At 42.6% G+C, this 24,466-nt stretch overlaps 1 protein-coding gene across 2 annotated transcripts; it reads left to right on the forward strand.

The window, feature by feature from the left end:
• The first annotated feature begins 1,412 nt into the window (after positions 1–1,412).
• LOC119502949 (patr class I histocompatibility antigen, alpha chain G-like) lies at positions 1,413–22,644 on the forward strand. Of its 2 annotated transcripts, none has more exons than XM_037794297.1 (11): positions 1,413–1,458; positions 15,128–15,403; positions 16,023–16,313; positions 17,120–17,404; positions 18,001–18,111; positions 19,047–19,070; positions 19,936–19,959; positions 21,153–21,185; positions 21,544–21,600; positions 22,362–22,394; positions 22,487–22,644. In XM_037794297.1, the coding sequence occupies exons 1-11, from the start codon at positions 1,428–1,430 to the stop codon at positions 22,552–22,554; spliced, it is 1,233 nt and encodes a 410-aa protein (XP_037650225.1). In that variant the 5' UTR covers positions 1,413–1,427; the 3' UTR covers positions 22,555–22,644. The 2 variants fall into 2 exon arrangements, with proteins under 2 accessions (XP_037650225.1, XP_037650226.1); XM_037794298.1 differs by lacking the exon at positions 1,413–1,458 and adding an exon at positions 2,129–2,326.
• The last annotated feature ends 1,822 nt before the right edge of the window (positions 22,645–24,466 follow it).

Raw genomic sequence — 24,466 nt, forward strand, 5'->3', positions numbered from 1 at the left:
GCATGGTTTCCTTGCGTCTCTCCATGCTTCCCTGGTGGGAGGGACTTATGGTACGTGTGCACAGGGGCGTTTTTTATCGTGAGGCTACACGACGCTTCCCAGCATTGGACGCTTGGTGGGCTGTCCCTAGAAACAAGGCACTCGGCTCCTGATTGGACGAACGCTTTCCCGCTGTTGGCTGCTGCTCCCAGCTTTCAAACCGGAACCAGTATGGAGGCTCGTTTGGAAACTTTCTTCTCTTATTTCACGAAAATAGTTCACCGAAATGTGTTTCTGAAAACATTTGAGGCGAGAAACAACCCATGCAGTTGCTGAATCTGTCTTTATTTTGGATCGACAACGTTTATTTTAAAAGATTATCGGGAGTTTCGAGAGGCGGCGAATCGCATCGGACGCCCGTGATTTGCATAAAGTAGCCAGGACTTCAACTTTATGCAAATGAGGAGCAGGCTTCCTGCACGCCTAGTCTCTCGAATCGCGACGCCACGCTACCAGAATGCATTGCGCGGCTGCTTGCATAGACAATTAATGGGGAGCGTGGAAAGCACGGAGCCTGTGGACACGTACCATAAGACGCAAGGAAAAGACGCAAGTGAGGAAAACAGGGATGCAATTAAGAGCTTTGGGATGCAGCTATAGCCGGAGGATCGAGGAGCGAGGAGACGAGGAGGCGAAAAATGCTGAAATGAGAAGCACCTAAAGAAACAGCCCATAGTAAGGGTGTGAGAGAGAAAATTGTCAATTACGTGAGAGTTCTGTATAACATCTGTAGAGACCCTCCCTGTAATTTATCACACACTTTTTGGATAAAAGATATTTGTGTGTTAATGAAAAGAACAAAACAAAAAAATATTTATGTATGTATTTATTTGTGTATTTATTTAGCCTATTTATCTTCTACTGTTACTTTGATCCTGTGCTTAAATAATGTCACACCTCTATAGAATGACCAAACTATCTTCTTGGCTTTTATTTTGACATGTTTGCCTTCACTTCCGGGTCACGTGTTTGCCGTTCTCCGCTCTTCAATTCAAAACAGAAAATGACAGAAAGAAACTTGAAGAAACTAAATCGGATCGTTTTTTTTATTTGTTTTTTTCGTTTTTTTTTGGAAACAAAAAACAAACAGGCCACCACGTGATTCCATTTTTCGTTTTTGGTTTAAAACGAAAAAACTAAAAACCCACGTGACTCTCGTTCTTCAATCAAAAATGAATAATGATAAAAGGAATTAGCAAAAACAAAAAACGTCCTGGATTGGATCCGTTTTTAATTTTTGGATTCAGAATCCAAAACCGAGAAAACGGCCGTTTTCTCGGTTTTGGTTTAAAACGAAAAAATAAAAAATTGTTTTTTCGTTTTTGAATTCAAAAGGAATAACGGATTATCCCATGATACCCAGACCGATATTTCTGTTTTTACCGTTCATGTTTCTGAACTTAGAGCCGACTGCAGGCGGTAAGTTGACTGTAGACGCTCACATTTGTGAAAAAGGAAGTAAAACGCCTCTGTTTTACAGCCGTTTACAGTAAACGGCTAATTTATAGCTAACCAACTAGCTAGCTAACTAACATTACAGATGTTGTGTACTTACACTGCTGTATCTAACTACACACTACTTCTATAACATGTGTTTAGTTATATCACACCAAATAATAAACATTATACTATATATATATATGTATATATATATATATGTGTATGTATGTATATATATGTATATATATATACATACATACATGTGTGTATATATATATATATATACACATATATGTATATATGTGTATATATAAATACATACATACATATATATGTCTATATCTATAGATATATAGATATAGATATCTATAGATATAATACACAATATAATTAATATAAATACAGTACTAAAAGTTTTACAAAAATGCTTATTGTTACACTTATTATCTGTTAGTTCAAGTCCATCCAACATGAGTAAAGGTTGTGTTATGTTATTGTCACCATAACTTAAGTAGTTTTTCATAAATTAATCCATTTGGAATAGCAGCACGAGTTAAAGTCGTTAAAAGTGTTTAAAAAGTTGGATGTAACTGGATTGCGACATGCGTCTCTAATTTACGAGCCTCCCCTGAACGCACCGTGTAGAGCAGATAGTTGACAGAAGCAGGAAGCAGATAGAGAGCAGCAGCAGTTCACCGCGGACGGACGCGCGGAACACGGAGACAAAACACGATCCTACTGTCGGTTAAAACACGACTTTTATTAACGAGACACGTCTGGTTTGAGGTGAAGATGAATTTGATCGCAGTCTTTGTCCTTTTGGGGACAGGACTGACGGTGAAAGGCGGTAAGTTGAGACACGATGTTGTGACGTCGTCGTTTCTGGCTGTTATTTTAGCTGAATGTGTTAAAATGGGCGGAGGTTGTTTTCATGTTTGTAATGTACATTTATTCCACAGGTCCAGTACGTCGAAACAAACCTTTATAAATGTGGATTTAGTACTTTAATAGTAAAGTTAGTAGTAATTCAGGCTGCGTGTCTAACACATGCGTGTCAGTAGGAAGCAAGTTCTATTTTTAATTAATGAAATTAATTAATTAAACAAAGAGCTGTGCCAAACATAAGAGGACAACAGAAATGAAACAAAATCAACATAAAATAAAAATAAATGAATAAAAAAACAATAAAAATAAATAAATAGATAATAAAAAAAAAGGTATGAAGCAAGTTCTTTTTTTTTTATTATTTCAAAATGACAGTATCCATAGTAACAGCAGAACACATTAAAAACATTTATATACAAAAGAAGCATAGTGAAAACAGAAACAAAGAGCTGTGACAAACATAAAAGGACTACAGAAATGAAACAAAACCAACATAAAATAAATAAAAAATAAATAAAAAAACCAATACAAATAAATAAATAGATAATAATAAAAAAAGGTATGAAGCAAGCTCTTTTATTTATTATTTCAAAATGACAGTTGTGACGGCCCCCTGCTTGTCTGCAGAGGTGTGATGTAATAGTGACGTGCCTGTGTTGTGTTTAAGGAGCTGATTGGAATCCCTGGCTGATCTGGAGCACCTGGGCCCGGTGCTCCACCGGATATAAAGGCCGGCTTCCCGTGCCTCTCTCCCTCTCCCTCTCTCTCCCTCTCTCTCCCCCTGCTGGCTGCCTGCAACCACTTTTGCTTTGCTTAGCTCTTGTTGGACTTTTTACTTCACAACACCTCACACTATGTTATTCAAGCACACCTACATTGACACTACTGATTTCACTGACTAACACACTCCATAAGTACATTTAATTCTTAATTCATATTATTTGTTATAATAAATACTTTATATTATTTGGCATTTTGTGTCCGTTCCCGTTTTTGTCATGGCCCACGGGCCGGGTTATGACAAATTGGGGGCTCGTCCTTTTCGTTGCATTTTCCTGGCTGTAGGTGTTGTACTTCAGTGCAGGTTTTGTAGTTTGGTGCGCGGGGCCGGTTGTGGCACGCGTGCGTAAAGGTAGTTGGAGCGCTTGCGGCGCACTCCGGTTCCTTTGTTCCTTTGTTTATGAGTGGCGGTAAACATTTGTTTGCTCGTGCACGAGCAAGTTTGTGATTAAGGGAAAGGACACAGATCATTTGAGCGGGTTTAGCAGGGTAAGTTGATTTGTGGAGTTTTGTATATGGTTTAAAATATACATTTTGTACAGCCTTTGTTTCTTACCTTGTAGTTGGTAGGGAGATTTAGTTCCTGTGGGTTTCGGTTCTGCTGGTAGCAGGTGGACCGGGTGACATGTGTGGGTTCTTCTGTGCGTATTTTGTTTGATGGTGCGGAGTTTTCCCTGGTAAGCTGAAGCGGCGTTCCCCTTTGGGTTCGTCGGGGGGGATCTTGGTAGTGTTGTGGTAAACGTGGGAGAGGCTTCGGCTTCGGGAACATTTCCGTGGACTCGGGAGGGTTGCTAGTTCGCTAGTCGCCCCCCTGACCCAGCGGGCTTCAGTGCATAAATACCCATCACAAGTAACCGCATGAAGACTAGGGGGGAGCTTAGTCAGGGGCTCTGGCTGTTTAGGTAGCGGGGAAACTTCAAACCGGATGAGGATTCTGTCCTAGTGCGCACAGAGGAGCTTTGCTGCGTATTTCTGGTCCTGTTTGAGAGCAAAGTTTGTTTGTTAAATTGTTTGATTTAAAGGTGAAAATGGCTGAAAGTGAGGCCTTCATTGCTGCTCCATCCGAGGAGGCTTTAGAGAAGTGCACAAAGGAACAGTTGCTTGAAATTGCTGAACGTTATTCTGTGGTTGTGCCAGATAAGCGTCTTAATAAAGAAAGCATTAAAGTGGCGTTGAAGTTAAAATTGATTGAAATGGGTGTTATGACAGCAGACAGAAGAGCCCTCTCCAGGTGGAGCTGCTATTTCAATTCAGACACAGGGCTTAACATTTGAACAACAAAAAGAGCTTCTCTTGCTGCAGATGGAGCATGAGACACGTAAACATGAATTGGATGTTAAAAAACAAATTGAGGTGGAGATGATACGCCAGCAGACAGAAAAGGCCAAGGTAGATTTGGAGAGTTATCGGTTGTCTTTGGGTAAAGATGTTAAAGGGCCCAGTAGGGATCAGGATGGGCAAGTGCCTAGGCCTGGTGGGCGTCCCTTTGATGTTAGTCATTTGCGTCTCTTGCCACCGTTTAATGAGGGATCCAGATACTTTTTTTGTGTTGTTCGAGCGTGTCACCAGAGCTAGGAACTGGCCAGAGGCGGACTGCGCCCTGATGCTCCAGTGTGTTCTCACAGGGAAAGCACAGGAAGCCTATTCGTCTCTGAGCTGGAAGATAGCTCTAGTTATTCCAAAATAAAGTCAGCTGTGCTTAAAGCTTATGAGCCGGTGCCGGAGGCATATCGCCAGTGATTCAGGTCTTGGGGAAAAAAGAAATGGGCAGACGTGTTGAATTTACGCGAGATCATTTTAAAGATCTCATATTATGCTCATTTCCAGGTTCATAGATGTATTTTAATGTTGCACTAGAACATGTTTACATGCTGCAATGTTCAAAAAACCCTTTATTCTTCTCATACTGTCAGCCTGAATATGCCTGCTTACTGCAAACTACTTTAAAGTTTATAAACCAGACACTTCAGCCAGCGCACGTTACCGGAGGACATCTGCGGTCCAGAGTCCAGGTTCTCCTGACGGTTTCGCTCAGGTAAATAATGCTATTTATAACTCTGTTAGTTAGCTCAGTGTTTACCTTATGCATCAACTCTGTAAACCGTAAACATACACTCTGTTTTACGTCTGTCTTTACAGATCCATCTGTGAGAAATGACCGACAGAATCATCCCAGAGGAGAGCAGACAGCTGAGAGCAGACAGCTGAGAGCAGACAGCTGAGAGCAGACAGCTGAGAGCAGACAGCTGTGAGCAGACAGCTGAGAGCAGACAGCTGAGAGCAGACAGTTGTGAGCAGACAGCTGAGAGCAGATAGCTGAGAGCAGACAGAGGAGAGCAGACAGAGGAGAGCAGACAGCTGAGAGCAGACAGTTGTGAGCAGACAGCTGAGAGCAGACAGCAGACAGAGGAGAGCAGACAGCTGAGAGCAGACAGCTGAGAGCAGACAGCTGAGAGCAGACAGCTGAGAGCAGATAGCTGAGAGCAGACAGAGGAGAGCTGTCGCGGGGTTCTATGTCAAAACTCCGTGCAACATGAAAAACACTGGCATAGTCGGAAAACGTTGTATTAATCCCTTTTTATTATGCCGGCCTCCCAAAGTGCAATCATTGCTTACTATTTACAAAAAGTGAAAAATAGAAAATAAGCTATATACAAAACATCAAATAGTACTGAAAATCGAGTTCCTCAATAACTCCATGATTTCTTTCAGAACAGGTAAAAACAATCCAAAAATACAATCTATATTTTACCTTCCTGAGTGTGACCTTCTCTGTCAACACTTCAGATCAGACTCACTTCAGCTGGCCAAGATGACCTCCTTTTAAACCAATAGCCCCTCCCCTGGGCGTATTCCTTACACAGAAAAATAACAATTAACATTATTTTTCATCATAGAAGATATTTATAGTCCCTTTAACCTAGGCATATTTTACCTTTAAATGATATACCTCTGTCTAAACATTCCCCCCCAACCAAAACAAGTTAATTTGCAACATAATCACAATTCCAAATAATAAACATATTTAAACTGATCACATGATCTCAAAAACGCGCGAGGGCACCCTTTATAACGGGGGGATTTGTTACGGCCCTGTTTGCTCGTCAATCCCATGAATGGGACATGACAGGATGGACACGCAGCGTTTCAGCAACTGGTGAGTGAGAATAATGTTTGTGTAAATATATGCGTATAGGAAACAGCAGAACAATCAAGTGTGCACCTTTGGTCGCACTACTGATAAACAGTTTAGGGGAGAGGGATATGTCGCGATGTGTTTTAACTACGGAGTGAATCAGGAAGGGAGCGGAGAAATGTTTGGCGTGTGTGTGTGTGTGTGCGTGTGTGTGTGTGCCTGCGGCGCAGCGGAGAAATGTTGGTGTGTGTGGCCTGAGGTGATGTGTGTGCGCTGCCCACAGTCAGTGACGGCTACTCCGTCACATCATCCCCCTCCTCCTGGAGGTTGGCGATGTGCGGCAACCTGGAAAGGTAATCTGCCACCACATTGGCCTTGCCGGATCGATGTCGGATGGAGAACTTGAAGGGCTGCAGTGAGAGGTACCATCGAGTCAGGCGGCTGTTGTGATCCTTCATGGTGTTTATCCAGGTGAGAGCCCGATGGTCAGTTTCCAGGTCAAACTCTCGTCCAAGCAAGTAGTAACGTAGGCTATCCAGTGCCCACTTGATGGCCAGACCCTCTTTTTCCACAGTGGAATACCTGGTCTCACGTGGCTGCATCTTGCGGCTGAGGTACAAAATCGGGTGTTCGTCCCCAGGGTCCCCTTGGGCCAGGACTGCTCCAAGGCCGACTGCCGATGCGTCCACCTGTACCAGAAATCTTTTGTTGAAGTCTGGACTCTTGAGGACGGGAGAAGAACACAGGTGTTTTTTCAAGGTGCTGAAGGCTGTTTCACAGTCATCTGACCAAGTTACCGGGTTCCTGTGTTCGTTGCGGGTCAAAGCTGTGAGTGGGGCTGCAATGGTCGCGAACTGTGGCACGAATCGCCTGTACCACCCAATCAATCCCAGGAAGGACCGTACCTCCTTCTTGGTCCGTGGTCGAGGGCAGTTCTGGATAGCTTCCACCTTATCCACTTGTGGCCGTACCTCCCCTCGTCCCAACTGGTAACCAAGGTACCGTGTCTCCTCTCGCGCCCACTCACACTTGGAAAGGTTGAGTGTCAGCCCAGCCTTCTGGATCCTTCCCAGAACAAGCGATAGATGTTGGACATGCTCTACCCAGGTGTTGCTGAAGATCACCACATCATCCAGGTATGCAGCGCTGCAGTTGTCACAACCCTGGAGTACTCTGTTCATCAGTCTCTGGAAGGTGGCTGGTGCTCCGTGTAGTCCAAATGGCATCACTGTAAACTGGTAGAGTCCAGCTGGGGTTCGGAACGCCGTGTAGGGTCTGCTTGTCTCCTCCAGTGGCACCTGCCAATATCCCTTGCAGAGATCAAGGGTGGTGATGTACTTTGCAGCTCCGATCTTCTCCAGTAAGTCCTCGATTCTTGGCATGGGATAGGCGTCAAACTCTGAGATGGCATTGATCTTCCTGAAATCAATGCATATTCGGAGGGAGCCATCCTTCTTGAAGACGATGACCACCGGACTACACCACTCTGAGTTGGATGGTTCAATCACTCCAAGTTTCAACATCTCCTCCACCTCCTGCTTCAGTTTTCCCACCAGCTGCTGCGGAATACGGTAGGGACGTTGACGAATTGGTCGTCCATCTTTGAGGCGAATGACATGCTCCACTAGCGTTGTCTTCCCTGGGCTGGCAGCAAATAAGGACGGAGTCATCTTGAAGACCTGGAGGAGCCGTGCAACTTGTCCTGGTTCAAGATGTGCCAACACAGGAGCAGCTGGTGTAGTAAGGGTCTCCAGTCCCATCTCCACCTCTTCTTCACTGTCGACCTTCCTTGCCATCAGAACCTCCCCTGGTACCTGGATCAACCGGTCCTTCCACTCTTTCAAGAGATTCACATGGTAGGTCTGCTTGGGTTTCTTCTTGTCTGGGTGATGGACCTCGTAAGTGACCGGACCCATTTTTCGGGTGATGAGGTACGGCCCTTGCCATTTTGCTAGGAGCTTGCTGTTGGATGAAGGGAGAAGCAGCAAAACTTTTTGCCCAGGCTGGAACTCACGGCGCCGGGCCTGTTGGTCATACCAGGTCTTTTGGCTTTTCTGGGCCTCCCGCAGGTTAACCTCTGCCTCCTCCTGGTACCTTGCCAGCCGATCCCTCATCTCCAGCACAAACTGCACCACCCCTCTGTCGTCTTGCGAGGTGGAAGGTGTCTCCCAGCCTTTGCGGAGCAGATCCAAGGGTCCCTGTACCTCCCAGCCATAAAGCAGCTCGAATGGGGAGAAACCAGTTGATGCCTGGGGAACTTCACGATAGGCGAAGAGCAGGAATGGCAGCCAACGGTCCCAGTCCTTGCCAGTATCATCCACGAACTTCCGCAGCATATTCTTCAATGTCTGGTTGAACCTTTCAACCAGACCATCAGTCTGTGGGTGGTATGGCGTAGTTTTGATTGCTGAGATGCCCAGCTGCTTTTGGAAGAGCTGCATCAACCTGGAGGTGAAGTTTGTTCCCTGATCCGTCAGGATCTCATCAGGTATTCCCACTCTGGAGAACAGTTGCACCAACGCACGCAGCACAGCAGGAGCAGTTATCGTGCGCAGGGGAAAAGCCTCTGGGAAACGAGTAGCATAGTCACACACCACCAATATGTACTGATGTCCACCACTGCTTTTCACCAACGGGCCCACAATATCCATGGCAATCCTGCGGAATGGAGTGGAGATAACAGGTAGTGGCTGCAGAAAAGCTCGGTCAGACTTGCGGGCAATGCATGTTTTTTGACATGTTGGGCATGTGGCACAATATTTCTGAATGTCTGTGTACATGGAGGGCCAATAAAAGCGTGAACTGATGCGCAGATATGTTTTGTGGCGGCCAAGGTGTCCAGACCATGGGAGTGTGTGTGCTAGGTGCATGACGAGTGACCTACAGTTAGCAGGAACTACTAGGCGTTTATGGTCATTATCAACGGTGTACAACACATCCTTTTCCACAATAAACCTTTCCCTTCCCACACAATCTCCCTTTGCTGCCTCCCCCACCTTAGCAAACAAATGTTTCAAAGTTGTATCCCCCCTCTGTAGCACAGAAATATCATCCGGTACTGCCCACATTTCATTTGACAGTGTACTCTTTGTTTTGGGCTCTGCTGACTTCAGCTGCTTCTCAAAGCGGCGTTGGCGACGGGATTTTCTTGGGCCCTTGGTGCCACCATCGAACAGACTACTGTCAAAGTCTGGGAAAGGATGAGCACAAGGTTCCTCTTTTCTTAGCCCCTGAGTGCCACCCTCACACAGACCACGGTGAAGGTCTGTGAGCGGTTGGACCCCAGCTTTCGCCTGGGCACGAGTGATCACAGGACAAGAAACAGTGACATTGACTTCCCCCCTCTGCCCGGAGTCAGTTTCCACTGGCCTGTTCTCCCGCAGCAAGTCCAGAAGTACAGGTAAGTCCCAACCCAAGAGGGCAGCAACAGGTAACTTTGCAACCACCCCAACAGTCAACAAGTAAGACTGTTCATCAATGGTAACAGTTAATTCAGCTGTGGGATAAAGATGCTTATCCCCATGAACACATAGTATGTCCTCTTGTCTGCTGTAATCCACACTGTTTACAGGCACCAGATCCTGCCGCACCAGCGACATGAAGCTACCACTGTCCAAAAGAGCAGTAACCTGCTGGCCATTAACAGTCACAGTTTTGTAGCGTTGTAACCTCACTTCACTATCCTCCACCTCAGGCCGGGGAGCATAGCAAGCGCAGGTGAGTTTAGCTTTGCGTATGGGACACACAGAAGCTTTGTGCCCTGGCTGTTGACAATAAAAACAAACAAAGTCCTTACCGGGTCCTCGTTGGTTTAGGGCCGAGCTGAAGTTACCTGGTGGCTCCTGGCTAAACTCTCTCCTCGTAGGCCGGGGCTGGGGTAACTGAAGTGTAGGTCTGGGGGCTGCACTGTAGGAACGTGCAGCTGGTCCTCCTCTCCGAGCGTTGAGGTACTGTAGCGCCAGCTTGGCAGCGGAGAGTCCACCCTCTGGTTCATGCTCCTTCACCCAGGTCCTCACTTCAGGGGGGAGTATCCGGAGTAGCTGCTCCAGGATAATGGCCTCACCGACCTCCTCCTTGGTGTGCTGCTCTGGCCGAATCCAGCGTCGATAGAGACCCTTCAGGCGGTGGTAGGTCTCTGTGGGGGTTTCACCAGGTGGTACCACTGTGGACCGGAACCGCTGCCGATACGTCTCTGGAGAGATGTCAAACTTGGTCAACAGTGCTCCCTTCAGGTCGTTGTAGCAGTGGGCCCTCTCCTCATCCATCATGGTGTAGGCCTCCAATGCCTTCCCCGACAGCAGTGGAACGAGTCTGCATGCCCACTCATTCTCTGGCCATCTCCATGTTTTGGCAATACGCTCAAAACGTAACAAATAGTTCTCAATATCCTCCCCCATCTGAAACGGGGATAATTTGGGCTCGTTGTAATGTCTCCACCCTGGCCTTGGATGCTCAGGGCTGCTGTTATAGTCTATAGCTGCTGCTATAGGAGAGAACGTCTCTGTTGGTGCATGCCATTGCCCACGCTGGGGTACTGGCGTCGGCAGATCAATTCTTGGACTGCTTGCTGTCACCGTGCTTGGAGTAGGAGCAGCGTATCTCAGGCCTCGGATCTCTGCTAACAGGCCCTCCTCCCTCCTATTTTGTGCTGTCATAAATTCTCTCATCATTGTCAGTAGTTCTTCTCCTGGCCCCCCAGTTGATGATGGAGCTGCAGGTGCTATGAGATCTTCTCTGTACCTGCTCCCCTCCTCATCTTCCTCTGAGGACGACGTAGTATGATCCGTCTCCCCAGCCGGGTCCATGCTGGCGGCCGCGCCCTCCTCTGACTGCCCTTGCCGTTGGGAACGCAGTCCTGTGCGCTCCTGTGTGGTTATGTCCTTCCGACTAGCCATCCCGCTTCTGACACCATATGTCGCGGGGTTCTATGTCAAAACTCCGTGCAACATGAAAAACACTGGCATAGTCGGAAAACGTTGTATTAATCCCTTTTTATTATGCCGGCCTCCCAAAGTGCAATCATTGCTTACTATTTACAAAAAGTGAAAAATAGAAAATAAGCTATATACAAAACATCAAATAGTACTGAAAATCGAGTTCCTCAATAACTCCATGATTTCTTTCAGAACAGGTAAAAACAATCCAAAAATACAATCTATATTTTACCTTCCTGAGTGTGACCTTCTCTGTCAACACTTCAGATCAGACTCACTTCAGCTGGCCAAGATGACCTCCTTTTAAACCAATAGCCCCTCCCCTGGGCGTATTCCTTACACAGAAAAATAACAATTAACATTATTTTTCATCATAGAAGATATTTATAGTCCCTTTAACCTAGGCATATTTTACCTTTAAATGATATACCTCTGTCTAAACATTCCCCCCCAACCAAAACAAGTTAATTTGCAACATAATCACAATTCCAAATAATAAACATATTTAAACTGATCACATGATCTCAAAAACGCGCGAGGGCACCCTTTATAACGGGGGGATTTGTTACGGCCCTGTTTGCTCGTCAATCCCATGAATGGGACATGACAGGATGGACACGCAGCGTTTCAGCAACTGGTGAGTGAGAATAATGTTTGTGTAAATATATGCGTATAGGAAACAGCAGAACAATCAAGTGTGCACCTTTGGTCGCACTACTGATAAACAGTTTAGGGGAGAGGGATATGTCGCGATGTGTTTTAACTACGGAGTGAATCAGGAAGGGAGCGGAGAAATGTTTGGCGTGTGTGTGTGTGTGTGCGTGTGTGTGTGTGCCTGCGGCGCAGCGGAGAAATGTTGGTGTGTGTGGCCTGAGGTGATGTGTGTGCGCTGCCCACAGTCAGTGACGGCTACTCCGTCAGACAGAGGAGAGCAGACAGCTGAGAGCAGACAGTTGTGAGCAGACAGCTGAGAGCAGACAGCAGACAGAGGAGAGCAGACAGCTGAGAGCAGACAGCTGAGAGCAGACAGCTGAGAGCAGACAGTTGTGAGCAGACAGCTGAGAGCAGACAGCTGAGAGCAGACAGAGGAGAGCAGATAGCTGAGAGCAGATAGCTGAGAGCAGACAGCTGAGAGCAGACAGCTGAGAGCAGACAGAGGAGAGCAGATAGCTGAGAGCAGACAGCTGAGAGCAGACAGGAGAGCAGACAGAGGAGAGCAGACAGAGGAGAGCAGACAGCTGAGAGCAGATAGCTGAGAGCAGACAGCTGAGAGCAGACAGGAGAGCAGACAGAGGAGAGCAGACAGAGGAGAGCAGACAGCTGAGAGCAGATAGCTGAGAGCAGACAGCTGAGAGCAGACAGAGGAGAGCAGACAGAGGAGAGCAGATGGAGATACAGAGCTAACCCGTTAGCATGTAGCTACATGCTAACGGGTTAGCTACATGCTACCGCTATGAGACGGTGTGTAAACACAGCGACCATCAGGGTGGAAAATAGAAGATGTGAAACAGTAGTAAGTTCATTATTTGTGGTAAAAGACACCTGATAAACGTAGTAAAGTAATCAGAGTAATGGTGTTTTAGTTACAGTAGAAGCTGTCTCTGTGTTACCATGACTACAGACCACCGGAGCTTAGCTCACCGGAGCTGAAAGACTTTCTCCTGTACCATGTCAACATAACTAACTAACAGGTGGGATGATTACAAATGCTGTGAATAATTAATATTGTCATCTGTCTACTCAAATAAAGTTTGACTGTGAAACAGAAACGTGTTGTGTTGCTTACAGTCACTACCTGTACTCTTCTACATGCATGACATCAAATATATATAATATATAAATATCAGCTGTTTAAACAGTGTAATTACATAAAGCCTTTGTGAAAGAACATGTTATATTTAGATGATGGGAGTACATGAAGACTGTTCTGCTGGTTCTTGCAGACTAACGGGAGCTACGTTGATCATAGTTCGGTTGAGAGTGTGGGGCGGGGTCAGCTAGCTGAAGGTTCTGCTCTGGTTAGACCAGGAAACCCTTACATGGCTTGCAATTCTCTAATGACGTCAGAAGAGAAGGAAAAGCTGGTCCATTTAGGGCTGACTCTAAGCCTCGAAGCAACTTTGACAGCAGTAAAAGTTGTAATTATTGTCACGAAAGAGGTCACTGGAAAGCTGACTGTTCTTTGTTACAGACAAGAAGCAGAGGAGGGAGGCATCATGGCGTTAAGCCTGCTGCTTTCGCTGCGCCCGTTTGTAATGGCGGTGTTTCTGATGAGCTTACCTCTAATTCTTGTGAACTGGACGTTTTGACTGCTTATGCTCCTTTCATTAGAGGGGGTTTTGTTTCACTTGTAGGAAGTGATGCCAAGGTACCGATAAAAATCCTGAGGGATACAGGAGCTCATGACTCCTACATAGTGGACTCTGTGTTGCCTTTGTCGGCAGAGACTGACACTGGTGACTGTATCCTCAGTCGCGGGATGGGATTGACAGTTTTGCCTATTCCATTGCATAAAATGACTTTGAGCTGTGAGCTGTGAACGGTGAGGTAGCGGTAGGAGTGCGCCCGGCGCTGCCCATTGATGGTGTTCATTTCATTTTGGGAAACGGCTTGGCTGGTAGCCGTGTTTGGGCCGACACTCCTCCTTCACCTGTTATTACACTCTGTCCGGTTGACTCTGGTGCTGATTACTGCTCCAGTTGCTTACCAGAAGTCGGTTCGGCCTGTGCGGTCACACGCGCAATGGCTGGGGCCGAGCTGGATGCGCTGTCAGACGGTAAATATGATGATGTTGAGTTGGAGGTTCCTCCTCTCTCTGATTTTCCGTTGTCAGTGTCACATAGTGAGCTGTCGCAGGAGCAGCAGAGTGACCCCTCTCTAAAAGAGATATTTGACCGTGTTTTGTCTGCTGTGGAGATCGACAGTGCTGTCAGTGGGTACTTTTTGCAGAATGGGCTGTTGTTCAGGAAGTGGATTTCTCTGCGTAATGATGTTGTGGGAGATGCAGTATTCCAGTTGGTGGTGCCGGCTAAGTTTCGTCCCATGGTCTTAAAAGTGGGCCACGATGAATGTGGACACTTTGGCGTCAGAAAAACATATCTCAACATCTTAAGGCATTTCTTTTGGCCGCGCGTAAAAAGAGACGTCTCCTCATATATACGAACTTGTCATGTGTGCCAGTTAACGGGAAAACCGAACCAGTGCATCAAGCCCGCTCCACTGCAGCCCATTCCTGCCCTAAGTGAACCCTTTGATCACCTTATTGTGGACTGTGTTGGTCCGTTGCCGTGCTCTAAATAAGGTTGTAAGTATTTGCTTACCGTTATGTGTCGGAGCACTAGGTATCCTGCTGCGTACCCGTTGCGCTCAATTACTACCAAAGCTGTGGTAAAAGCCCTGTTATGTTCTGGTTAAACAAAATGTGGACCCAAAAGCAGCACACACTAGTCAGGTTTTAAAGGTATAACAAGAAAGAATTTATTAATAATAATAAATTTAAATAGTGGACAGGGCAGGGTTCTCCAAGTCGGTTGTGGATGGAATGAAGACTGAAAGTCTTAAGGGGAGCGAGGAGCATGGGGAATGGGGTTCCAGTGTTCCTCCAGATGGTAATCCCAGTCCACTGTGATCCAAGAGGAAGCAATGAGGTTGGAGATTGAGCAGGTAGGTGCAGCAGGAAGCGGAGGCAGCTGGCAGGTAAGTATACCAGACTAGGGCAAAAAATACAAAAACAGGATGAGCACAACAGGATCAAAGCGAGCAAGTACAAAGTCAAAAAGGAAGCTAATGAGCAAGGTAAGTGAGCCTGAAGGATTACTACCACTGTGGCGACGAAAACGATCTGGCGATGAGTGGCAGAAAGACCAGGGTTGATATACTGCAATATGTCTCTTTCTATCTGTCTGACTCTCAGACAGGCATTCCCTCACTTACATCTACACGGCCCTCTCCGAAAACCCTGTTGGACTCCCGGGCATCCATGAGTTCACAGCCATGGGTCAGCTGGACAGCAGGATCATCGACTACTTTGACAGCGATCACCAGGAGAAAGTTCCCAAACAGGACTGGATGAAAGACCGACTGCCTGAAGATTACTGGGAAAAAGGCACACAGTCCCGCCAGAGCAAGCAGCAGTGGTTCAAAGTCAACATCGACATCCTGAAGAAACGCATGAGACAGAATGACTCCGGTAAGATCACTTTTATTGACCATAGAATCTATAATAACTCTCCATGAGATAAATGTTATTGAGGCAGGTATTATTGCTAGTCTGCGTGGATAAAACTGTTTTAATTGTATTTTTTTATGCGCTTAAAGGAACAGTGTGTAATAATTAGGGGGATCTATTGGCAGAAATGGAATATAATATTAATAAGTATGTTTTCTTTAGTGTATAGTCAATCTGATAATAAGAATTGTTGTGTTTTTGTTAGCTTAGAATGAGCCGTTTATATCTACTGTTCATGGAGTCTGCCATGTTGCACCGCCATGTTTCTGCAGTAGCCCATAGCTCACCTTGCTGCAGTGATGCTCAGGTGTTCTCCAGGACCCTGTGACATCACTGCCGGGTGTGGTTCCAGGTTAAACAGAGCTCATTTCTAACCACACACATATCAGTGATGCTGGGTGGGGTCAGAAGGGAAACAGTCTTGAAACTTTTAACCACAGAGGGCAGTTAAAGAGATTTTCAGTCAGTTACTCTTAAATGTTAAACCAGAAAGCCACAAATATCCAAATGTGACCCACCTCTTCATCTTGTCTGCGTATTGTTGTTGACGTCACCGTCCTGCTCCTCTCTCCGGTTTCAGACGTCCATATTCTCCAGTGGATGCACGGCTGTGAGGGCGACACGCAGTCCGACGGCACGTTGAAGTTCCACCGCGGCATTGACAGGTACAGCTACGACGGAAACGACTTCCTGTACTTCGACGACGCCAACTCGGTCTGGGTCGCCCCGATTGACGCGGCACTCCAGACCAAGAGGAAGTGGGATGATGTTCAGGTGCTAAAAGAATACACCAAAGGCTACCTGGAGAACGAGTGCATAGATTGGTTGGACAAGTTCATGACATATGAGGGGGCGCAAGCACGAAATGCTTGTAAGTATGACTGAAAATCATTTCTTTATTTTTATTGTCATTATAATTAGAGATAATAGAAGTAGCTTTGGTGATGGAAGGACTATTATGCAGGTTGTTGAAATATAGAACTAAATGGTCTTGAAACAATTGGGATTCACACAAAATCTAAAAATGGTGGTGTTCAGACGACTGACAAAATGAATTACTTGCATATTCTAAAAGGGGGTGTCAGCATGTGACCATTTCTTTATTTTTTAGCTCCAGATGTGGCAACATTTCCATCATAAAAACATAAAAAACTATGATTCATGGTTCAATAGTATTTTATTAAATTTAAATTCTATAGATTTCCTTATCAAATGCACTCAGGTTCAACTCTCAGCATTTCTAAGTAAAGTTAAAAATAACATCACTAAAACTCAAAGATTAATTTGAGATCTGAAATCCCCTTTTGTTTTGGCTGTGAAGGCAGAAACACCACAGTTTAAATGGCAGCCTAATTAATATAATTTGCCAACCTACTAATAAAACGGGATATCGTACCGTTTTTAACGGCAGGGTGTCGTGATACCTTTCTAGTATCGGTATACCGGGCAACAACACCAGCTATTGGATTCCAACCCTCGCAAACGTCACATTCAGTTACGAGCATGATCTAAAAAAAAAAAAGACCTGAAATTATAAAATGAAGTATGAGTCTCAGCAGTGGTGTTTGATGTTGCTAGTTTCAGAATCACTAGTATGTGTTTTTGTATCATACTGGTGTTATTATTAAACATTAAAAACTTACAAATATGATCTTACTTTACGGTTTCTCCTCCCAGCTCCCCCAAAGGTGTTCGTGTATACAAAGAAAGCCAAAGTCGAGAAAAACGTCATTTTGATGTGCCTGGCTACCGGTTTCTACCCAAAAGACATCATTCTGCAGATCAAAAGGAACGGCCGTATTTTAACTCGAGAGGACGGCGTGACTACATCGGGTACTCGACCAAACGGCGACGACACCTTCCAGAGAAGAGACCAAGTGGAGATTTTGAAGTCTGACATGTCCACATACGCCTGTGAAGTGATACATGCTGCAACCGGGGTACATGTTGAGGCGGTTTGGGGTAAGAAACGCTTTCTTACTGATATGTGAATGTGAATGGGTTCACTGGGTACCCACGAGTCTCCCCTTTACAGACATGCCCACTTTATGATAATCACATGCAGTTTGGGGCAAGTCATAGTCAAGTCAGCACACTGACACACTGACAGCTGTTGTTGCCTGTTGGGCTGCAGTTTGCCATGTTATGATTTGAGCATATTGTTTTATGCTAAATGCAGTACCTGTGAGGGTTTCTGGACAATATCTGTCATTGTTTTGTGTTGTTAATTGATTTCCAATAATAAATATGTACATACATTTTGCATAAAGCAGCATATTTGTCCACTCCCATGTTGATAAGAGTATTAAATACTTGACAAATCTCCCTTTAAGGTACATTTTGAACAGATGAAAAATGATTGATTGACAGCCTTAGTAAGAACACAACTCAACAACATATACAACATAGGTCTCGTTGTTTTTAAACATTTCAATGTGTAAAGTTACATCTTGTACTTTTAAGCCACAAGAAAGATTATTAAATTGAACCTAACAAATAGAAATTATGTTGAAAGTGAACTGAATAAATAACTAGTGTGAATGTTTTCTGTGTTTTAGATCATTCACTTCCTGACGACTCTAACGTAGGTATCATCGCCGGCGGGATTGGCCTGCTCTTGCTCGTGATCGGTATCGCTGTGCTGCTGGTCGTCTTGTGGAAAAAATTTGGTAGGTGCAATATTTAACTATTATATATATTATATATATATATATATATATAATATATATAACTGTTGTCCTCTTTCAACAGCAAGATACCAGAAGAGGGGAATATATTTGTTCCAAATTCTGTATTTAATATCGAGATTTAAGCTTCATAGGAACATTTTACCAACATGGACACATCAAAGTCATTGATATGTGATGATAAACTGTAATGCAGTATTCAATATAGTGTATTTACACCAATTACAAAGTACTTGATGTTGCAGTCTTTTCAGTCACAAGTTAAGATGTGGTGTCGTTATCAGGAGCAAAGGTCTGTCATTATTATTTTATGATGGACTTCATGAGGGGTTCAGAGGTCACATCGAATAGCCGTCCTGTCAATCATTATGTGGCAAAAGTGTTTATTATAAGTCACACTGAGCTCACAGTGCTGGTTTTGAGTTTCTACCTCACACATACATACAATAACCTCTATTACCCGTAGGACATTAATACATTTTCTTTTTAAAATACCATTAAAAACCACCATTACATAACATATTACTAAACGTTTCCAGTACAGTCCTGTAAGTTTGTTTTATTAATTTTGCTAGAACAGAGTATTATGTGAAAAAGATACGTACAGTATAGTGTGTGGAAACGTGATCATTTACTATAATTGAATGTGTTTTTTTCTCTACCATGAAGCTTGCTCTCATCACCTCAACATTGAGAGAATAAAAGTTTAAATAAAGTGTTATTTTCATAAACAATTTAAGTCATATTGCTCAAACACAAAGACATTAAATAGTCCTCAAATTTAATCAGTATTCGAGTGACTGTGAAGTTTACCACTGTGTATTTAAAGGTCAGCAGGCTCAGCTAATGGAAAGACTATGCAGATTTAAACCATATCATCCATGATCAGTTACACAGTTTGTTGTCTTTATTTACAGGAAATCCAAGCAAATACTACAAAGGTAACTACTTTATTTCACATTAAAGGGATAGTTTGGGGGTTTTGAAGTGGGGTTGTCTGAGGTACTTATCCATAGTCGGTGTATTACCTACAGTAGATAGAGTTTACCAGCCCAGGAGCAAAGCAACAGCAGCAGCAAAATGTATTGCAGACACCTAAAATATCGATGTGTATTGAGATTTTGAAGTATTGCGATTCGATATTACGATTTTTTGTGATATTTGTTAACTTTTTTAACACTAGACCATGGGGAAAAGTTGAATCACACACTTCTAGGGACTTTTACTTTGAAAAATATCTAAATTAATCCAGTAAAAATGTTTGATTTTCAGCATGTATGTAGTCAGAGATGTCCTGAAGTCAAATATATCAGTCATTGTCAGGAATTATTTATTACATTTTTTGCAGTAACCCAAAAGTCAAAGAATAAAGACATTTCCCTCATAAATTAGTGGTATTTTCTTTTTAATTCATAAGGGACACTTAATGTTTTATACTTCTGGTGAATATAATCCAATCAATCTTATTTCCATAGATGTATTTTGTATATACAGTTCCCTTTGTTAACACCTTATTTTGAAAACCGGACATAGTCCCACGTGTCTACTTCCTCTAACTTCTCCAAGGTGGTCTCTAGCTCTCTCGTCAGCTCTGTTCTCTTTATCCATCCATGGTCAGCTCCATCGGGGCCGTTTCAATGCATTTAACATAAATGTCAGTAAATGGGTGATATTCGAGTGACTGTGAATTTTATCACTGTGTATTTAAAGGTCAGCAGGCTCAGCCAATGGAAAGACTATGCATATTTAAACCATATCATCCATGATCAGTTACACAGTTTGTGTTAATATTGTCTTTATTTACAGGATATCCAAGCCAAAACGACAAAGGTAACTATTTTATTTCACATTAAAGGGATAGTTTGGGGGTTTTGAAGTGGGGTTGTCTGAGGTACTTATCCATAGTCGGTGTATTACCTACAGTAGATGGAGTTTACCAGCCCAGGAGCAAAGCAACAACAGCAGCAAAATGTATTGCAGATACCTAAAATATCGATATGTATTGAGATTTTGAAGTATTGCAATTCGATATTATGATTTTTTTGTGATATTTGTTAACTTTTTTAACACTAGACCATGGGGAAAAAGTTGATTCATACACTTCTAGGGACTTTTACTTTGAAAAATATCTAAATTAATCCAGTAAAAATGTTTGATTTTCAGCATGTATGTAGTCAGAGATGTCCTGAAGTCAAATATATCAGTCATTGTCAGGAATTATTTATTACATTTTTTTATTTCACTGTAGCAGACATATTTCCAATGAATAAAATCATGAGTTTTGCTAGAGTTGTGGTGCGCTCCTGTGATTTTGATCATTTAGTGTAAGGTGGTCATAAAACTCAGTCCACGCTGTCTTAAGTCAGTCTTTTTTGCAGCAACCCAAAAGTCAAAGAATAAAGACATTTCCCTCACAAATTATTGGCATTTTCTTTTTAATTTATAAGGGACATGTAATGTTTTATACTTCTGGTGAATATAATCCAATCAATCTTATTTACATATATGTATTTTGTATATACAGTTCCCTTTGTTAACGGACGTAAACCAGACGTAGTCACACGTGTCTACTTCCTCTAACTTCTCCAAGGTGGTCTCTAGCTCTCCCGTCAGCTCCAATCTCTTTATCCATCCATGGTCAGCTCCATCGGGGCCGTTTCAATGCATTTAACATAAATGTCAGTATATGGGTGCTGTATCGCGTTAGCGCGATACGATAACGTTTCCTGTCCGTGACGGAGTTAGCATGCAGCTTTAGCCGTGATGTCTAGCTCTGCTTTTCCTGTCAATGTGTGAAACCCAACGTGTTTCCATCCTTTACTGGATGTGTAGTGTTTACCACGCTGGATTTAACACTTGAGGGTGCAGGTCGTATCCACATCCATTTGTATTTTACAAAGGTGGTTAACAAAAACACTGAATAATGCCAACCTACAGAGATTATCCCAAAAATATTAAAATGGATAAAAATAGTTTGTTGTGTATATGTGTGTGTTTTAACTTTTGTGTGTTTTTATTAACAGCTGCACCCCTTACTGGTGTAAAGACTTCCTCAAGTAAGTGTTTTATTTCTCTGCTATGGATTCTATTAAAGCTTTATTTATACTTATATAAACTTTATTCCTGAAGTTTTGAGTATTTTTCTGCTAATGACATTTATATTTTTACAACCTGAAGGAGGAAACCCAAAAGTCTGGTCAAACCAAATTTAAGTTTATCAAATGAATTAGATTTTAAAAAAGGGCAACAAAGACTGGATGAAAAGAGTATGGCTTGATCACTTGATAGGCCTGAAAACAATCATGTAATTATGTACAAAAAAAAACAATGTAAAAAATATATATGTATAAAAACAGGTTGTAGCAGATGGGCCTAATATTTCCTGTGTGTGTGTGTGTGTGTGTGTGTGTGTAGACGTGAATGGTAACAACAGCAACGGCAACACTCGCGAGGTAAACTACACTCTCACTGGTAAGTCTATTCTTCTAGAAATATGTTGCAAAGACGCAATTTTGCATTAAGCTTCATTACATTAAAATACATGAATTAAATCATATAATCGTTGATCGTCTCCCCATATTATGAATATTAATGTGGTAGTTCATATACTGTATGTTTCAAATGGTAAAACATTTCTGAAAGCCTACACCACCCCTTTTATTTTATTTATATTTTATATTTATTTATGATAAAAACTAATTTTGAGAAAACGGCCTTTAAAGATATGGATTGTTAAATTTCATACATTTTGAAGACACTACAGGTGAATAAGGTAAACATTTTAACTAATAGAATCACTATGAAACTTCCCCAGCTGATCACTGATATTAAGACAATTATTTTTTGTATTACAAGTTTTTTGATATTGTATGTTTAAATATGCAAATGAGGCATTATCTAACGCTAACTTTTGGTGAATTTAGTAGAAATCTACAGACGTAAATAGACAAAGTAGTAAAATAAACACTGGATGTTTTCTTTTGACTAGTCTAAAAAAAGACATGTTATGGAAGTAAAATAGCCCATGATCTCAAATTTGACCAGTGCATAAAAAAACAACGCTTTTAGCATAAAAAAGGTGGTCATCCTCTGCCGACGCTGAATCACAGCTCATGATCTCAGTAAGACAGCACATTTTATCGTTAGTTTCCAGTCGATAGATGAATCAAAAGCAGGATATCTGCATGTTTCTACACACATACTGCATCTAAATAATTCTCTTTTCTTCACAGGCTCAGGTGGGTCTCTCGACTCTGGCATCTCTGGTAAGTATCTTTGACTGAAAGCTGAATCGAGCGTCTATGTTTTTAGTGTCTTATCGTATATATAAAATAGCACTTCTGTTCACTTTTTGCAGACGATAGCAACAAAACCACCAACCCCGAAGCCGCCAGCCTCCTGGAGGTGAATGCAGAGGAAGTCTGAGAATAACATAATTTCCATCAGAGTACATCAAGCCTCACTGTGCTCTCTGGATCCAAATTAACCAATAATACAACTAATAGTAGAATCTGAGGAACTGAGTTTGAACTTCAGTAAGTTGAAATTTAAATATTCAAACAGCATCAACACGGTCTTGTGAGGTGGCACTTCTATGAAAACAAATTGATCAGAACTACAATAGATGTTCCTTTAGTAAATGATGGTCCCATTTAGAGTCAGATAGACCATAAAGCAGGGGATGCTTTAGGGCGGGGCTACCTTGTGGTCGCTACCACGGCGTAAAGTTAATTAAACATTAATTATAACATTTTGGTCAACTAAAAATTATTTTTCAGTGTTCGGGTGTACTTAGCTCCACCCTCTCGCGTCACTTCTGGTTGCAAACAAACAAGATGGCGACGGCCAAAATGCCGAACTCGAGGCTTGAAAACGGCAGTCCACAAACCAATGGGTGAGGTCACGCTGACTACGTCCACTTCTTATAGAGTGCTACAGGAATGAGTCCAAAAACCCAGAAATGAGATAGCATATTTATCATTTCTTGTTCCTTTGTCTGGAAGTCAGTGTTTTTTTTTTATGGATTTATTTTGGTAATTTTCTGTCTTTTACTGCAGCTGTTCCTTGTGGGCTTTGTAAATATAATCATTATTCATGAAATATTAAAGGGACTGTTTGTAAGAATCAGAAATTGCAGAAGAGAAAGAGGAGCGAAAGAGCGAAAACGAGCGCGGTGTGTGAGTGAAGGCAGGCAGAGGAGCAGAGTACAGCAGAGACTCCGGCCATGGAGACCAAAGCTACGGTCTCCCCCGCGCCCTCCGACCGCGGCCAACACTGTTTAACAGACCGGCTTCACTAGATGTAATTTGTATTGGAGTCTTGTCTGAACAGCGTAGCCACACGCGAGCGCGCATGGGACACCGACCCGCAAGGATTTATACGTGTAAGAAGTTACAAACAGTCCCGTTTAAATGTCATTTTATTTTATGGATTTAAAGTATTTTATTCTTTTGGGGAATATGTATTGCTATCTTGTTGTTTATTGCACAATTATTTCTAGTAAATATTGGTATCAATCTGTCAGTCAAAGAAATATCCAGTGAATCCTGAAATGATGTGTTATGAACATGTTTGTATTTGCTAAGATCCACGCTGTGAATCGTAAGACACTAGTGACAAATATCCAATATTTGTAGCTTCTGTCTAAAAAGTTTAAATTCGTCATAAATCAGTCATATTCATATTCCATTGCGAATGAATCCATACGCCAGGGATTTAGGAAAGACAATGAATTATTAATATTTATATGTTTTATGGTTTCTTTTAAAGGCCAAGACGATATATTTTTCTCCCATCACTTGTCTGTCTATTTAGATTTTCTCTTTACTGTGTATTTTTTGTTTAAATCCTGCTTTCACTTTGAAGACATTTGTGCTGCACAATATCTACTTGGGAAATAAATAATAAATCGTTGATGAATGGAAGTGAATGATTGCTTTGGATATTTAACAGTTTTGTAAAAGAAGCAGAACAGACTTTCCTGCATTTCTTCAACGCCATCTTGGTTTTGGCCCTCACCATCATGGCTTTTTGCATAAAAGCTAAAATATATAAATTATGTATATACAAATTATGGATTTATATATTAAATATTTGAATTAATATATATATATAATTGTGTGTGTGTGTGTATATATATATATATGTATATATATATACATACATACATCCACATAACACCACACACAACATTATATATATATTATACAGCATTACATATTACATTATATATAACAATAGCAATATATATTACTAGTGATTTTCAAATCTGTGACTGCCAGGTGTTTTGAAATTGGGACAAACACGAGATAACCAATTTAATTTATAATTTTTTTCT

The sequence above is a fragment of the Sebastes umbrosus genome, chromosome 15, assembly GCF_015220745.1.
Source record: "Sebastes umbrosus isolate fSebUmb1 chromosome 15, fSebUmb1.pri, whole genome shotgun sequence".
NCBI classification, from domain to species: domain Eukaryota; kingdom Metazoa; phylum Chordata; class Actinopteri; order Perciformes; family Sebastidae; genus Sebastes; species Sebastes umbrosus.